Consider the following 17188-nt stretch of genomic DNA (forward strand, 5'->3'; position numbering starts at 1 on the left):
CTGTAGGAATGGACAGACGTGCCGTGGCTTAACAACATTTAATGTCATGCACTATAAATACGGAAGGCGTAGCTTCAGAAAACAGACCTTCTTTCTAAAAGTTCTCAGTGCAAAACATAAAAACGATGAGGTTTACAGTTGCATATAACTACAGTTTAAAAAGAAAGCAAGTTTACAACCTCTGCCAAAAGCCGGTACTAACGTTGGAAAACGAGAAACGACCCCAGTCTAAGGGCAGGGGGGAAAATAATAGTAATAATAATAATAATAACAATCTGAAAAGGGCTGGGAAGAATTTGGACGTAGCTTCTTTTTATTTTCTGTTTTAGGCTGAGCAAATATAGCACTTCCCCGGGGCTTCAAATTATACTGCAGGTACGGGCTGAAGATTAGGACGTATTGCCCAAATCCGTTTCAGCTTCCTTCCATTCCAAGGGGCAGAATCTTGTGGCTGTCACATTCCTTTATTTATTTTTTCCTGAATTAGTGCAATCCGCCAGCTTCCAAACTCCTATTTAAAAAACATTCCTTTAACTGGAACCAGCCCCGATAAACCGCCCATTCTATTCGGATTGCCCCCGTAGCTTTATCGTAGCCACTGTCAACGGGACTCAGCCCTGGAGCTGTCTGGGCGTCGCTTCCGCGTGCTGTTCGCCGGCCCCGAGTCCTTCCTGATTCCAGAAATGAAGCAAGTGGCATTGTGGTTGTAAAGCAGTGACAGTTGGCAGCGTCCCCCTCCCCATGTCTGGGTCACGGGGCCGGCCTCCGTGAATGCACGCCCCCCTCCACCGCCTGGTCTGCCGGTGCTCCTGCGTGGCACCACGTGCTCTCCCTCTTCTCGTCTTCGACGGATGGCTAAGAAGCTGGACAGGCACATATTTACAATCTCTAACCCTGGATAAGAGAAAAGGTGGAGCAGGAAAACGGTGGATCTTGGAGAAGAGGCAGCTTCCGGTCTTCCTTCTTCCAGCATCTTCGGGGGAGAAGGCGGCTCCAGTTTGCAGCCCTCCCAGTTGCGCTCCGCAGGCCCAACGCCCCTGCCACCATCTGGGCCTGCGGGTTTCGTGGGGGAAAGGAAAACAAAACCGCTCGGTTGCTCCTGGCCTGGTTATTGCCGCCCCACCGGCAACGAGTAGCACCATATTTGCCCACGAGCCCCACGCCGCTCGCCTCGCCGTTGCCCCTGCTTCCGCCCTGCAGGCACGTGCAGCTGGCCATCATCGCGCCTTGGCTGCCTCTACTTCTGCCCCAAGCTCCCCGGTTCGAGCCTCGAGACCGGGCTTCGGCCCCAGCAGCCCGTGGCGAGACTCATGCTCCTCTGGCTGCGCTCCCGCTCCCGTTCCCGCTCGCTTTCCGACTGGCTCTGTGTTCGCTCTGGACGGTAACTGGCACTCTGGCTCCCGGACGCAGCGGGCTGGGAGGAGATGGTCCGCAGCAAGTGGTTCCTCTTGCGCAGGAATTCGGTCTGCCCCGGGAGCCCGAAGCTGCCCTTTCGGAGCGCCATCCGGGTGGTGTTCTTGGCAGGCCGGGACCGATGCGTGTACTCTAGCTGGGCTAGGTGGGACGCGTATCCTTCTGTGATGAACTGCAGGACAAAAAACCCAGAAACTCCTTACTTTGCAAGAGGACTCAGGGTCGTGCCCTTGGCCCAGCTCCTATTTGGGATGCCAAGGGGGAACCAGCAGGAGGGTCTTTACTAGAGGTCTGTGTGAAACAGAAAATACAATGGATTTTGAACCCAGAACAAACCAGCGCATTGTGGAAGCTAGGGTTAGGGTTAGGGTTTCCTAACCTTTCCCTCCCTTGCCTCTCTCTACTGCTGTCACTGAAGTCTTGGCTTTCCCTGCTCCTCCCCATTCCCACGTCTGGTGGACACAATTCTGTTTCAGTCTGTGTTAGCCTTTCGAGGTAGTCCAGACAAGAAGCACAACCAGGAGTACTAACTCTATCTTTACTGTAAGGTTACATTAACAGATTCTTGCAGGACTGAAGATATTTCTCCCCTCTCTTCCTTTTATTCCCCGGAAAACTAGGGAGGATCCCTTCTGAAACGCTTCCTACACCTTCCCTCCTTCTGTGGGCTGAGACATCTTTTACATGCTGGTTGTCCGGTCTGCAGCTCTTCCTCCTGTCTCCCAAAGTCATTCCTGCAGACCATTACAGTTTGCATCTGGAAGAAAACCACCTCGCCTGGTTCTGCATCCTGGCTAAAACATCTGAATGTGCACGTCTGGTCAGCTCACAAAATATGGACATTCCAGACCACCCTGCTCCATTGCTCAAGCTTGGGTTCAAAAGCTAAACCTGATCTCCTGAAAGTCTCCCCATCTTTCCGAAAGGTCCTCAGGCAAACAGAGCTAAGGGGGGTTTGCTACTTCTGCCCCTGATACTAGCAATCCTTACCCCTTTCTTCTATAAGAAGCATTTATAAACAGTGGACAGTGGGCTGGACAGATTACAGCCTTCTCCTAGGATCTTAACTTGGCATTGGATCTTACTTGGCATTGGCTTTGTAACTTTTTGGTGGGCCGCCCGACAATGTAGATCTGTGGAGGGGACAGGTTGATGGAGGTGTAGACTGAGACATCCTTGGTGGATCCATAGGCTGCATGGATCTTCATGTCCAGCTACCCAAGGGTGAGAAGAAAAAATCAATCAGCTGAGATAAGACCAGAATGCAGCCTAACCCTAGTGTGGACACTAGAGCCAGGTGGTACATCTAAGGAATTTCTGTCCATGCTGGGAACATTCATTATTAGGTGGGTTAAATGTGTAAGAATCGAAGAGTAGGGAGTTTCTGGCCTCCTCCCTCCCATCTCCCTGAATGACTACTCTCAGCATCCTACATGGTTGAACATGATGGTTGTGAACTGCAGCTGAGTGATATCTGGAGAGCTACGTGCTCCCCACCTCCAATACAAATCAATAGCCAATTAAATGCCTGCAGAAATGACCACAAATGGATCAGCCTGAGCATAACTGCTTTCTCATTGCCCTTTTCTTGCCAAGTGGCCGAGCTCCCAATCAGAACAGCCCTAAACACGTGCCCACCCATACAGAAGCCACCCCTAAATAGCTGCCCGCAGACATGGCTGAACAGGGGCTCCCATGCCAAGCCTTGGACAGTTTGGAAAGAAGAGACAGATGGAAACCAGACCTCCCACCCAAAACAGAGGCCCATCCAACCCATCGTGCAAAGGGGACAGGAGAAAGAGGTGCAAGAATGTGAATCTTGATTTCATTATAAACACAGCTCGCGTTTGATACTCAGCAGTGCCTGGAGTATTTTTCATAATGGCTTCTTAGCTTTCCCGCAATACAATTTCTGATCAGAAGGTCTTGGATTCTCGAGGGCCTGTTTAACAGGGCTCAGCCCAGCCTGGCCGCTACTGCTTTAACCCACTGAGAACGCTGCTTACGTCCGTGACTAGAGATTTCAGGAAGTTGGCTTTGTGTCGCAAGGGGTCGTGCACCAGCCCGTCGCAGAAGGAGACAATCCCATGGGGGAAGTTGTGCTGTGCTAACCAGGCGACCACCCGTTGCTTCTGCATGTCGGGCCGGCCCGTGACGTAGATAATGAGGTAGCCGAGGTCTTGCCAGTGCCTGAGGAGGGAAAGACGCGGAAGACAAATGAGTGGGGAAACAGCAAGAAAGCCAACATGGAGAAGGGGCTCTCTTTTTCAAATGGAAATAAATGCCCCTGTTCTTCACCCCGACTTCCGGGCGCACTGACTCTCCCCACCGCTACGCCCTCCTACCGTACGACATCGACGGCTCCGGCCCTGACTTTGGGGTCGCTGCCCATGATGGAGACGCTGGCTGCGAAGGAGCCGTCAATACTGAAGACCACGAATTCGGTCCCCCGGGGTAAAACGGTGATGTAGCTGTCTGCATATGTGTGGTCACCCCTAAAGAGAATGGAGCAGAGAGGTTTTGGAGTCCGCAGAAGAAGAGCAGGCAAACTTTGGGGGGGCCTGATCAGGTTTTGAGGGGGGGCTGAGATTGTGGTGGGCGGGGCAATGCTCAAAGCGGTGCCTCTTTTTTTTCCAAGGCTCCTTGGGGAGGTTAAACTCCATTACGACTATTCGAGGACTCGTGCTACTGTTTTGATGTGTTTCGTCCTTCCAATTTAGGGTCAACGGCATGCCTGCTGTTTTTCAACAACGCTGGTCAGGAGGGGTCCAAGACGACCAGGCAGGCTTCAGAAGCTATGTGTGGCTTTAGCTTTATGGGCAGCTCAGTGTGGGGTTAGAGACTGATCGTTTCTTTTCTTATAAGTTGTCCTGAGCATCTGCCTTTTAGAGGGGGAAAAACAGGATAGAAACCCAAAAGACGAGCAAACGCTCTCAGCCTCGGATTAATGCTGGAGATGCTGATAGCTAATCCACAGTGCCTCAGTCGCCACATCTGTGATGTTCAGCCCATGCCCATTTTTTTCCTATGGCCTAACAGCTGGACCTGCAGCAAACGTTCCTGCAAGAGAACTTACCTCACCACCATTTTGACAGGGTACACCCCGATCCCCAGCCGCCTCTTCTCGGGAATCATGTAAGAAACCCGACCGCTGCTGTTGGTGATCTCCGTGTCGAAGTAAACCCATTCCCCTGAGGGGGGCTGGGTCATGATGTGAATGTCCACCTGAGGGGCAAAGCAAGACCGGAGAAGAAATCTGGAATCAGCAGGGCGGCTCTGCCGGACTAGGCCTGGGGTCAGATGGATTCAAAAACCCAACGTCGTGTTGACTAATTTTTTTTTTCTTAGGTGAATCCTCTGCATGGCATCATTGGGGAGGGGGAGAAAACACCCACAGCCCCCCATGCAACAGAACTCCTTGCGCTTTCTTTTTGGTTAATCTGGCAAAAGGCTGCTCATTAATCTTGCTTAATGTGGACTAGCTCCTTAGCTCTAACTTCCATTTTGGTAGATCGAGATCTCTAGAGGCTTTGCTAGGGCTGAATTATTGGCTAGGCGTCAAGGAAAAGTCCTCAGAGGCCTTCCACCACGGAACAGACGCCTTGAGAGGGAAGGGAAGAGAATGTGTGAACAGAGGTCGGATGGCCATCTGCAGGGGACACCCGAGGCAGATGGACGGGACGATCTTTACGACCCCTCCCAGCCCTTTTGCTCTAGGATTCTGTGAATGCAACTGCAAGGTGAGCAACTCCAGCTTGGACGTGAATTATGGTAGAAATTGGCCACGGAGCACCTGCCAGGCTTCGCGGCAACGCACCTTCTCCCCTGTGAGCGTGACCATGTCTAACAGGCCGTACACGAACCTCCCGTTCAACATCTGGGGCCCTTCCTCGTTGGCCACGGCGTCATTGATTCGGTGGTTGGCTGTGACGTTCTGCCAAAGAAAAGGAGAGGGAAACGTCGGATTTGGGAGGCCAGCTGGGAGCCGAAGGATGGGGCTGGGGGATGCATGATTTTGTAATTCATTTTTGATTTTATAATTTCAGCGCCTACCACGCGTACGCAACGCTTGATGGATCTTGTTTGTTTGTTGACCCAGCGTGATCAATGAGTCTGCACGGTAATTAATCATTTTTATGCACGGAGCCTTACTTAGCTGAAGCAGGGAGCTTTCTCCTGCCTGGCTGAGTGGATGCATTGATCTAAATTTACTTTTTAATTCAACTCTCGGGGTCGCTGTCGGCCCCCTTCTCTCTTCATGGCACTGACAAATGCTGGACGGAGGACGGATGCTGCAGCACTGCCCGGTTGGACTTCTGCCCATCTCCATCCTTTTGATCCTGTTCATCGTTTCCAAACAGTTTCGGATATAAATTTTTAAAATTTATCCATGATCCATGATCACACTGCTTCCCTCGACTGTCAGAATAGGTGTTCGCTGGCAATCAAAACGGTGGCAGAAGTGAACAAAAGCTATAAAATCTCTGGCCATTATTTTTTACTGCAGGCCCAGGCCACAGTTAACTCACTGGTCTAATCATTTTTCCCTTCTGGGGAAAGAGAATTTTTAAAATTTTCATTTCACACAATCATACCGATGCTTTCCCTGGTGTTCGCCCAGAGTCGCTTATGGGTAGCCGTGTAAATGGAATAAAATAAAATAAAGTAAAAAGTAAATGGAATAAAATAATTAGAAACTGAATAAAATAATTTGAATGAAGTAAAGAAATCGAACAAAATAATTAGAACGAAGTAAAGAAATAGGATGAAACAAACAGGATGAAATAAATTGCATGAAACAAAAATCAAATAAATAAGTAAATGAATAGAAACCTTAAGCTTATCTTTTGATTTTGTAAAGCTTTCGTTCGGTTCAAAGTAACGTTTAAAAAAACAAAAAACAAAAAACATTAAAACCATCCTGCTTGCTTTGTAAACATTTTGACTGCATAATACCAGCTTTTGCCGTATTCTCGTTTTCCTTTATCTACGGAAAAATAACTATTTGTGGGATTCAAGATTTATCATCTGGGCTTTATCGCTTGACTCTGCAGGCTGCTTTTCCTCAGGTTTTCATCGTACCCCAGAATTGGAAGGAATCATTTAGGGCCGAGTCTTAACTTGGTGTTGCTGGAAATCAGGCAGGATATAAATTTAATAGACCATCATCATCGTCATCGTCTCCTTGCTCAGTGGGGAAATCCAGATCAAAGTAATCTCACAAAAGGGGCATTTAATTGGACCCGTAGTTTCTAAAAAGGCACACCATTGCGCACTATTCTTATTACTTCCAGGGGATTCGACAGTACCGCCCGTTGCCCTGGTTCTTCCCACGTTATGATTTTGGGGTGTTTCATCCCACTCTGCCCCCCATTTGGGGGCCTGCATTCATAGCAAAAGGCAGCTGGACGAAAGCCACCCACCCTTAGCTTGACGTGGGTCCGTTTGCGAAGCCATTTCTCCCTTGGTTTGGAAGGCGTGAAGACCGAGACTTCTTTCCCGTCCACTTCTAGAATACTGGCGTTCTCGTGCCGTATCACCTGGAAGAAGAAGCCCCGATCAAAATGAAGCTGGGTTTGCCCATGCTGTGATGTCATTGTGTAATGCAGTGTTTCTCAACCTTGGCAACTTTAAGACGAGTGGACTTCAACTCCTAGAATTCCCCAGCCAGCCATGGGAATTCCCATGCTGGCTGGGGAATTCTGGGAGTTGAAGTCCACTCGTCTTAAAGTTGCCAAGGTTGAGAAACACTGGTCTAATGAATGGGCCAGATTTGCATGATCCACAAAGACATCAACTCTGGTTTACAAATGGCCAAGGAGTTCATGCCCCACACTAAACCCAAGATGGGCAATGGTTTGTCGGCTGGTAGGGCGGGCAACTGCCCAGGAAAGTGCCAAGGTCTTTCCATCCTAGTTCGGTAAGACTGCTGTCTGAACCAAGGAGCCCCAAGGTCTGAGTTTCTAACTTCTTTTAAAGGCCCAATGTTATACCCTTCCATTTTTCCAACGGAGAGACCATTCGGCTTATTTTACAGAAAAAGAGGGGTGAGATCTTCCCTTCGGGGAGCTCGAGGATCCTACAGAGATGGACATGAAGAGGGTGAAAGTAAAATGGCACAGTGGGGATGGAAGGCATTTGCACCCAGTACAAACAAACCACTTTTTAAGACATGTTTGACATGATTGTTGTCATATGTTATGTGCGCTTGGTTGGCTGGTGTAATGGTATGAGGGGAAGACCTTGAGAGATGGGGTGAAGAGATGCTGCCAAGGGAATGGTCAGATAAGAGAGGGCATAGCCCACAGCTGCATAATGGGTGGAGAAAGAGGCTCAGAAGGGACCCTCCCTAGTTTCTCAGGCTGTAAAGGAGATGTGGGGAGGAGAACTGTATTTTCAGACCTGCAAGGTTCTGTTAATGCAGCTTTACAATAAAGTAGATTTAGCTCACCTGATTGTGTTTCCTGTCTGGTCTACCTGGTAATCAATCTTGCAAGCGTGAAAGTATATTCTGAAAGTAAATTCTCTCCCCCCCACCTTCACAGTCTGAGAAGTGAGGGAGGGTCCCTTCTGAGCCTACAAAATCAGGCATCAAACATTCTCAACAGCAGCAGGAATTCTTCACCCCCAGCATGAAGTCACCTTCCTCCACCGTCTGGCACATGGCATTTCTTACAAACCGAGCGCCACATCATCTCGCTCAAACTTCTCCCTGCTTGAGGGAGCCGGTTCTGCTCAAACACTCGCCCATTGATTGCGTTAGTTACATTTCTGTCCTTCATGGCGGGGAAAAACAAGAGGTGCTTTCATGGAATCTTACTTTCTTTTTAAAGAAAGGATCTGGACATTGGCAAGAGGCAACTGACCTGTCTGAGGAGGAAGGAGACCACGTCCGTGGATTCCCAGTAACTTGCGTGAAAAAGGTGTGGTAAGGCGACTGTGGGGAAGGCAGTCAATGCATCAGGGCAGTAGAGAGCATAATCGATCCTTTTGGTCCCCCACCATTTCGCAGCAACTGAGAGCAAAAAGAGATCCCCACAAATACGTTTGGTTTCTACAAAGTCCCACATCTTTCCACCTGCTTCAATTCCCAAGGCCGTGGCATATCCAGAAAAAGGATCAGAAAACGCCCCTGGTCTGGCCATGTCAGTGCTAGGAAATGTTTGGCCATGGCTCTTCTTGGATCATGGAAGATCCAGCTATCCCACCACCCTGGGGGAACCGTCATAGTCAGGGATCCGAAAGCAACCTTCACAGCTTAGCATTCCTTGCTACTTGATTTCTGAAAACATACCTTTATGAACCTGTTTATGAACCTAAGACAGAGCATCCAAAATTTGAGTATCAAAGGAAAGGATAGAAAGGCTGGTCTGGATAAGAAAGCCCCCAACTGCTGTTCTGCGTATCATTCTTGGAAACTTAAATGTAAAGGGTCAAAGACTCGCCCATAAGGAGAATTCCTATTCATTTTATGTCCAGGAAAGCTTTGGATGGTCAACCCCAGTGACTTTGCTGGATTTCATCAATTCTTTCTCTTAATCCGGCTCTTAATTCCAGCAAAAATCCACAGCTGAGATGATAATGAATGAAGCCAATCAAATACGCAGTAGGACCACATTTGGCGCGGCTCTTAATGTTAAATTGATTGTTGGAAAAGCACAGCGGGAGAGTCAAAGCCCACTCCAAACTCCGCAAAAAGATTTCTGAGCTGCAGGAGTGACCTTAACTTTCTTTTTTCTTTTTCACAAAATATTTAGGAAATTCTCCAAGCAGGGCAGCCAAGAATAAGCCTTTTCTTCCCAAGAAACAGCAATAAGATTTCACGTGCCGCATAGAACGTCAAATTAATCGGAACGAACTTGACTCTTTGACAGGCTGTGAGTAGCATGTAGGTTAATCTCCAGAGTGAGTGTAAAAAGAGTGCTTTGTTAAGTAGAGAGCAAGATTTGAGAAATGCCCCCTGTGAAGAAGACTTTTGGGTTCTGGAGACAGCGAAAGAAGAGATAAGCAAGTGCTGCGTTTTGATCCCGTTCTCGTCGCTCTCCAGAATACCTTTGTTGACGTCAAAGTCTGGAATCAGATGAACGGTATCCACTTCTCCGTGGAGGGAGCTCTCAAACCTTCTTCCCAAAGGATTCTGGGATCTTTCAGGCTTGGGCCCCCTAGTCCTTTGGGGGGAGGTCTGAATGGGGGATTTGTGGGGGAGTGCTAGCAGAGCCAGAAGGCTAAACCCTCTGGAGTGGTTGAGATGTTTTTTCTCTAAAAGGAATCACATTTTCAAAGAGAGAACACAAAAGTAAAACACACACACTTGTTAAAACACACAGAGAACCATGCAAAAATGCACCTTAGATTTTGACCTCTCATAATGCACTGGGGATATAAAATGCATTCAATAACACATTGAACGATATAAAATTCAACAATGTTTGTTTCAGAGTCTGAAATGTGGGATCTAGAAGTCTGGTATTTAGCTGATATGGTTCATATCAGGCAGGAAGTTGAAAATGGAAGCAACTTTCGAAAGCGATGACTTCCTAAAAAGGATTGCACCCTTGCTCCCTTTGTGTCCCGGGAGTTATGGGAGGGTAAGAAACTGGAGGTGAAAAACTCTGAATGTCAATGGGGCCAATGAGTTGCGATGACATTCCCTGAGCCTGGGAACAAAAATGGACATCTTCAAAATATCGCAGGACAAGGATGGGTGGATTTTTTGCAGTATCAAAAAAGCGATCTGCACCTTCCCCACTCAGCCATGACTCAGTTAGAAAGAAGATCAAGGGGAATAGGGAGGCCCCTCCGTTGTTCTCTCTGATCAATGAGAGCTGAGTTATCTATATCCAGTTTCTGTAACTCACTTCTTACTCACTGCAATACAGACTCTGAATCTGTAAGGATTTCGCTTTCTCGATGGGAGGGCCGCTCTAAGGGGCACGGCATTCATTCTGCTCATCGCTGTTCCTTCTTCTGCAACGTTTTGAAAAGCTCCACGTTTATTCCCCGGCTCAGAGAACACCATGCTATGAGCCCAGAGAAGCAGCAGAGCGCATCAGCTAATCTTCACAGGCGGTTGGGGGAACTAAGCAAGGGGCAGGCTTGTTTCCATGGGAAGAACACTTACTGTTAGCTATGTTGGAAGCAGTGTAACTGTCTGCCATTCCCGACACTTGGCTGACAATGCTCACTTCGCTTGCTCTCCGGAAGCCCCTGAACTGGGGGCCTGAAACGGGAGCAGACGGGGACGCGTTTTCCACGAAGACGCCACCATGAGACTGAACAACATCTGCTACAGAGACGAAACAGGGAAATCAAGAATATTAAACCAAACAACAAACACACTAAGACAACCAGGATGCCATACATAAATAAACACACAAATAAATAAATAAATAACATTTTTTAAAAATGCAGGCACGCGTACAAAAAAAAAAGGGGGGGGGAAGCCTGGATGCCACTGCAGCTGGCATCGAGTCAAAGCTCTCAAAACCAACTCAACAGAAGAAGCGTTTGTAGGGAAGCACCAATGGGAAAAATTAGGTGGACAACGGCAAAAGCGTCAAAACAGGATCTCCACAGCCATCGCCCCAGTGAAGAGACCACGGAACAGAAACCGAACAAACCTTCCTTAGAAGGAAACAGAAAGGTGCAAGAATGCCACCGGGATTCACACCAACAGGCACAGCTTGTGGAGAGCAGAGATTTTTTTCCCCCAGTGGATGTCTTGAGAAATTTAGGGGTTGAGCGTACGTGGCTCTTGCAGTTCTCTGATGAGGAAACCAGTGGGGATGGACAAATGTCCAAGACAGATGTCTTGCAAGTTTAGCCACAGAGAATTTGGAAAGCGAAAGGCCCAGGAGGATAATTCACAGTACATCCCAAATCCTTTGTGACGTTTCTCCGTTAAGATGCAGAAAGGATGGTCGAAAGGCTTGAAAGTGCTGGGGCAGCATTCACTGAGGACAGGTGTAGGCAACCTTTTGCAGACCACCCGTAGCCTTGGAAGGCAACCTCTTCCCCTCCCAAATAGATCGGCCAGGCCAGGGAGTTGAAGGGGCCAGAGCAAAAGACAGATGGGATTTAAATCAAATCAACTGAATGCTGTTAAGAGGATTATCCCCTGTTTACGAGGGTGGTGCAGGGGTGAAGGTGGTGGACGTGGGACCAGGTTCAAGTGACCACAGAACTCGGTGGGTGCTCCCCTTGCTTAGTCCAACTTCCCTGACGAGGGAGCTCAAAGGGTTGTTTTCAGGGATCAAATAAAGGGGCTCCCCTATGTATGTCCCTACAGCACTCCGAAAAAAAGCTGGTCCATAAATGCGTGAAATAATAAACCAATCTATGGTGTGGTAGCTGGAAATTTTGGGGATCTGAGTTGGGGACAAATACTCTAGAGGGGCTTTGTGATTTGGTTCCACAGGACTCTCATTGCCACCCGAGACGATGCCTGAATGGAAGAGAAGCATTTCTGTTTCTTCCTAAGCCTCTTGCTGGTAGCTGGGGGGGAAGCAGGTTAACCCACTCCTGAAACTCAAAACAAGCCATCCACAAGCTCACGGATACGCCATGCAGGAAAGCGGCACAGGAAAACCGTTGGGTTTGGGGAGAGGAGCCATGAGCGGGACGGGGGGCTCGTGAAAGCTTTCCCAAAGGAGCAAGACATTTCCTAAAGTCCGGCCTTTCTCAAATGCTTGGTATGCTTGGAGGCAGCCCCTGCCAGGGTAAATGCAAGCATGGCCTTTCTTGGCCACGTCCAACAAACCAAAATAAACAAGGAGCACAACCTTATCATGCTTGCAGCACCAGAGAAGGTGGCAGATGGTTCCTGCTAATTCTGCATGTTCTGTAGTTCTATACCCACCAACATTAACCTGAGTTAAATTCCATGGAGTTACTACCCAAAATTTACTTTTAAGCAGACGTTACTGCAGCTTTTCCCTGAAGCCAGGCACCTTCCAGTTGTGTTGGGCTACAACCACCATCACCCTCAGCCAGCATGGCCAATAGTTCTGGTCCCTGGGGATGGGGGCTCAGCATATTTGGAGGGGCTCTGCTTGGGAAAAATTGTTGCCCCAGACCAAAACAACATGGGAAACGTTCATCTTTAGATGATGACTGTAAAGTATTTATATTTATGGGGGGGCCTGCATCCCCAGCAAAACGAAGAGTTTCTTCTGGGGGGAACAGACGTTTCTCCATCCTGCCCAAGTGCTTACAAATTCTCTACAGCATATATTTCACACAGCAGGAAACACCCAAAGGCAACTCCTAATGCATTGAGCTGAACCTGGAGAAGAAATTGGAAATGAAAAAAAAACAAAGATCGAACAGAGCTTTGGAAAAGGCGACTCGAACGACCCTTTTGAAACTCATGTTTGCACACTGCTGCTTCAATCCACTTTAGTGGACGGAAAAGTGGGTGCAAAGACAGAGCGCAACGACAGGCTGCTTTCCGTGGGGCCAAGGAAAAAGAATCCACCGTCAAGGGAAATAAATCTATCTATCTATCATCTATCTATCTATCTATCTATCTATCTATCTATCTATCTATCTATCTATCTATCTATCTATCTATCTATCATCTCTCTCTCTCTCTCTCTCTCTATCTACAGTATCTATCTATCGCCAGGAGTGACTTGACATTTAGGTGATTCATTTTCCAGAGAAAGATGTTTCTATCTGCACCCTCCTCCTGTTCTATCAGCAGGTCTGGGGATTTAAAATTCTCAGTTCAGCCGGGCTGCTGAACATCAGCCGGGATCCGGCCGACCCTTGAATGCCTGCAGACGCAGGCTGGCTTAGTGGAAAAGAGAAACAAAGGAGGCTGGATTGATTGCTTGTCAAAAAACAAAAAATAGAGAGGTAGAAGAAGGAAGGAGAAAGAGGAATTCCTTAGGGATCAGTTAACACTCTGGGCCATACAGAGCTCTGCTTCCCATACCCTTAAATCTGTATGACTATTGATTAGCCTTACCATAACATTTATACCACCCTATTTTATACTGCTCTATATTACAGCTTACCGAGCTTTCATATTCTTAATTATAATTTCACAGATAGACTTTAGCGATACAGGGATTTTATACTTCTTCTGTTCGGCGTTCTGATTTTTAACTGTTTCCCTCCCATCGATTTCTATATTAACCTTTATATTGCATTCTTTTATACGGTGTTATATGATGCTCGTAATATTCCAAATATTTTACTGATGCTGCGATTTGAAGGTAGGTTAGTCATTCTCGAGCTGGGGTATTTCTTCACAGCCTAGAAGCTAGACAGTAGGGATGGTTCTCAATTGTCATCATCTAAGGTTATTTTACGTTGGTCAATGACCAAACTAAACTGAGATTAAGCCCTTCTTCAAGCACTCTTTCCTAAGACGAAAGAGAAAGAGCGGATGAAAGAATCCTGTTTGCGACCTTGCTGGGGATAAACATCAGCCACTGGGATGCCACCTTCTCCTCCCCTCCCTCTTTCATCCATTTATTCTGCTTCCTCCAGCACAGCTGGAACGTTCTGTGAGGTCTGTCCACTAAGAAGACTGGAAAAGCTTTCAGGATGTGATGTTCAAGCATTAGCCACCACTCCAAGAACAACACAAGACCAAATGGGGAAGGTTCAGATCACACACACTCAGCAAATCCAGAATTTTTATTGGAAACGTCTTGCCAGTTCAAGGTGGGAACGGGGATACTGGTTTCCATGAAGGTGTCCTGGTTCTGAAGAGCAACCAGAAGGTTGCTTTCAACGAGGAGGGCAGGGTGGTTCTGGACTGTTTCCACTAGAAGCAGATGGGGAAGAAAACAAAGAGGGGCACCAAGGGAAAAACAAGAAGACAAGAGACATTTGGCCACAAACACTGAAACAGGAGACTTACAATGTCAACACCATCTCTACAAGAGTTTGGATGCTGGAAATGAAGCTTTGGGGGTACCGTGGTGAGGCCCGAGCAGGTATAAAAGGGTGGTGGCTTAAAGCAGAGATGCCATGGCCGAAGAGCAGATGCTGGGCCGTGGCTGCTGCGGGGGTGAGGGGCACATCCAGACTTGGGAGTCCAGTGGGGAGAACAATGTCGGGGAGTCAGTTTTTTAGGGACAGGGAGAGTCTTGATGGAATCAGGTTCCAGCATTCTTTGTCCACCTGTTTTTCCTTCACTTGATGTCAACCCACCTTTTATACCTGTTCAGTGGGGATCCATAGCCTAAAACACGGATCCTCTGCTAATCACATTGCCCTAGACCGAAAAGCAGAAGTGGGGGCAGTCCATGCCCATGTGGGCCCAGTGGGTAAAACCAGGATCTATGGCTACGTGGAATGCTTTCCTTTGTTTGGAAAGAATTCAACAGACATCGGTCCAACTTGGTACATTTTTTTAAAGTCCAAGGTATGAACATCTTGGCTGAGTTTCCACCCATCCCTTTAGAGAAGGACATTTCTAATCATCAGGCTGGATCTTAAAGAAGCCTCAAGCAGAAAACTCAGTGGATTATAGCTAAGAGGCAAAGGTTTTAAAGTCTAAGTATAAATCTGTCAAATAGACAGATTTATTTGCTTGTTAGCCCAAGATTCAATATTTGAACACTACTGTGCTGGAGATTTTTTGAAAAGCAAACCCCGCAGAGTCTCCCAATGGGATGTGAGACGGATGACAATTAGTTACGGATGGCCGACTCAGAATATTGTGTCTTGCACATGAAAAAGGATCTGCGACCAGGAAGAACACCGTTAACTATACAACAGGGATTAAAACCCTGTGAAAATGCCATTGCTCGCCATTCCTCAGAAATGAAGGGCCTGGGACTCACATTTCTTGCCAACCATTCATCATCTCAGCTGGACTTGATTTTCTCCAAACTTCCCAATTCACCAGGGACATAAGGAGAGCTGGAGTTGCAAGTCACTGCTTCCCCAGCCTAGAACACTGTGTTTCTCAACCTTGGCAGCTTGAAGATGTGTGAACTTCAACTCCCAGAATTCCCCAGCCAGCAAGGCTGGCTGGGGAATTCTGGGAGCTGAAGTCCACACATCTTCAAGTTGCCAAGGTTGAGAAACACTGCTGTACATGGACCTCAGATTCCTGAGGTCAACCCCTTCTCACTGGCAGGAGAAACTTCAAGAATTTAAAGCCAGTTCTGCTCATCCAGTCAACTGCTCCCTTAAAAGATGGAAACATTAAAAATGAACTTACCCAGAAGGGCTGAATTGCCATCCCCAAGAGGGAACCTCTGGTAACGTGGAATGCTGAAGGGGGGCAAGATGTGGAACTTCTTCTCTAGAAGAGGCTCCAAGCGGGAGGCAGAAGGATCAGCTGGATGGAACAGGTTGTAGACTTGCTGGCAAGCTGGTCTCAACTGGAAGACTAAGCCAACAGGTAAAAGAGAAAGAATCAGCAAGGGAGAGGATACTGAAACCATAACCCACAGCTCGGCTATCTCACTGACAACCCACTTCGTTGGTTCTAAGCTCTTCCAGGCAGTCAATATTAATGGGTTGCGTCTTCCGAACAGAAACCTAAGGAATATTTAGAGAAGATGCTTTCTTATATCCTGTTCAGTCTCAGTGCTCCTCAATTTAGCATGCAATTCCAGAGCAATGGTGTCACCTGTATTTTATTAAATTAAGCACTCAGGTGGCTGACAGGAGCAGACAGAATTAGGATTCAAAAAGAAGTCACATCAGATTTTGTTGCAGCAACTTGGCTTAGTAATGTATTATAATATCATCATATAATTCATAACATTATGAATATTATATGTATGATATTATACATATAATACACAATGTCTTCTTGATCACATGACTTTTAAAGAATTAGTAAAAAAAACATCTACAGAATATTCCAAGCTCGCTCATCTGGTTTATCTATCAGCTCATAAAAATATTTTGAAGGGCTGCAAAATTACTCAGCGATCTGAAGGAATGTGGAGTCCTTGGTGCTCTCTGAGCTTGGTGGCTGGCTTGCAGATGCTTCATTACCCGACTATTGCACTGAAGATGTTACCTAGTCAGGTAAAGAAACGTCTGCAAGGCAACCACCAAGCTCAGAGAGCACCAAAGACTCCACAGTTCAACCCTGAGCTACAGAAATTCTTCTCTATTGAAGGAACGTCTTAGTGAGAAGGTGACTTTGCAGACACAGGTCAATCGTAGATAGTTTTACAGCAATCCTGTGCATCTCAGAATATTCTGCCATAGAGAGGAAAAGCTCTAAAAAATGCTCATGTTGGTCTCATGACTAACTGTAGCATTCCAGATGTGCACCTTTGCTCACAAAACCTGTGAAAAGTAAGGCATGGTTTCAGAAGGCCCTCCTCCCCATGCTGGAACCTACTGTCAAGAGTTGGTATGATGGTTTTCCGTAAGGCAAGGACCAGCCCCAGAGGAGACCCAAACAGGAAGAAGTCGGTGACCTCAAATTCAAATTTCCCAACATTCCCACCGTCCAGTTGAGTGGAACTACTGGATCGCCTTGACCCCGGGAAGTTCTTCAGAGCACTAGAATGTAAACTAGACAGGGAAGGAGATGGAACATCAGCAGCAACGCCCCAAAAAAGCGTATCTTCCCGATGGACAATCAGGAGAACGTATCATGCTCCAGTTAACGAGACATGCAGTTTTATGGGATGAATAACCAGAAAAATGCTCGTGAGCGCCTGGACAGAGGGCAGCTTCAGTGGGACCTATAGCTGATTAAAGCAACAGAAGAATTCTAACTGTTGATTTCGTGGAACTATCACGCCGGACATTAGACACAACGTGGAATTATTTTGATCGCAAA

The 17188-nt window shown here is 47.3% G+C and overlaps 1 protein-coding gene across 6 annotated transcripts in view; it reads right to left on the reverse strand.

The window, feature by feature from the left end:
* Positions 1-207: 207 nt before the first annotated feature.
* The window catches only part of PITPNM2 (phosphatidylinositol transfer protein membrane associated 2), a 98222-nt gene continuing 81241 nt past the window's right edge, over positions 208-17188 (reverse strand). For 2 of the 6 annotated variants that reach the window (XM_088135237.1, XM_088135236.1), the window contains exons 14-26: positions 16742-16917; positions 15599-15769; positions 14042-14191; positions 10535-10699; positions 9466-9672; positions 8280-8428; positions 6837-6953; positions 5231-5347; positions 4490-4638; positions 3759-3908; positions 3420-3603; positions 2499-2627; positions 208-1585 (exon numbers count right to left, since the gene is read on the reverse strand). In XM_088135237.1, the coding sequence (XP_087991363.1) occupies positions 1238-1585; positions 2499-2627; positions 3420-3603; positions 3759-3908; positions 4490-4638; positions 5231-5347; positions 6837-6953; positions 8280-8428; positions 9466-9672; positions 10535-10699; positions 14042-14191; positions 15599-15769; positions 16742-16917 (2212 nt within the window). In that variant the 3' untranslated portion in view covers positions 208-1237. The remainder of the gene's footprint in view (positions 1586-2498; positions 2628-3419; positions 3604-3758; positions 3909-4489; positions 4639-5230; positions 5348-6836; positions 6954-8279; positions 8429-9465; positions 9673-10534; positions 10700-14041; positions 14192-15598; positions 15770-16741; positions 16918-17188) is intronic. The other 4 variants (XM_088135239.1, XM_088135238.1, XM_088135240.1 and 1 more) reach the window with 4 other exon arrangements.

The sequence above is a fragment of the Python bivittatus genome, unplaced genomic scaffold (genome assembly GCF_059951505.1).
Source record: "Python bivittatus isolate LINGU-HERP-01145 unplaced genomic scaffold, Pbiv_v1 ctg000100_np1212, whole genome shotgun sequence".
In the NCBI taxonomy this organism is placed as follows: Eukaryota; Metazoa; Chordata; class Lepidosauria; order Squamata; family Pythonidae; genus Python; species Python bivittatus.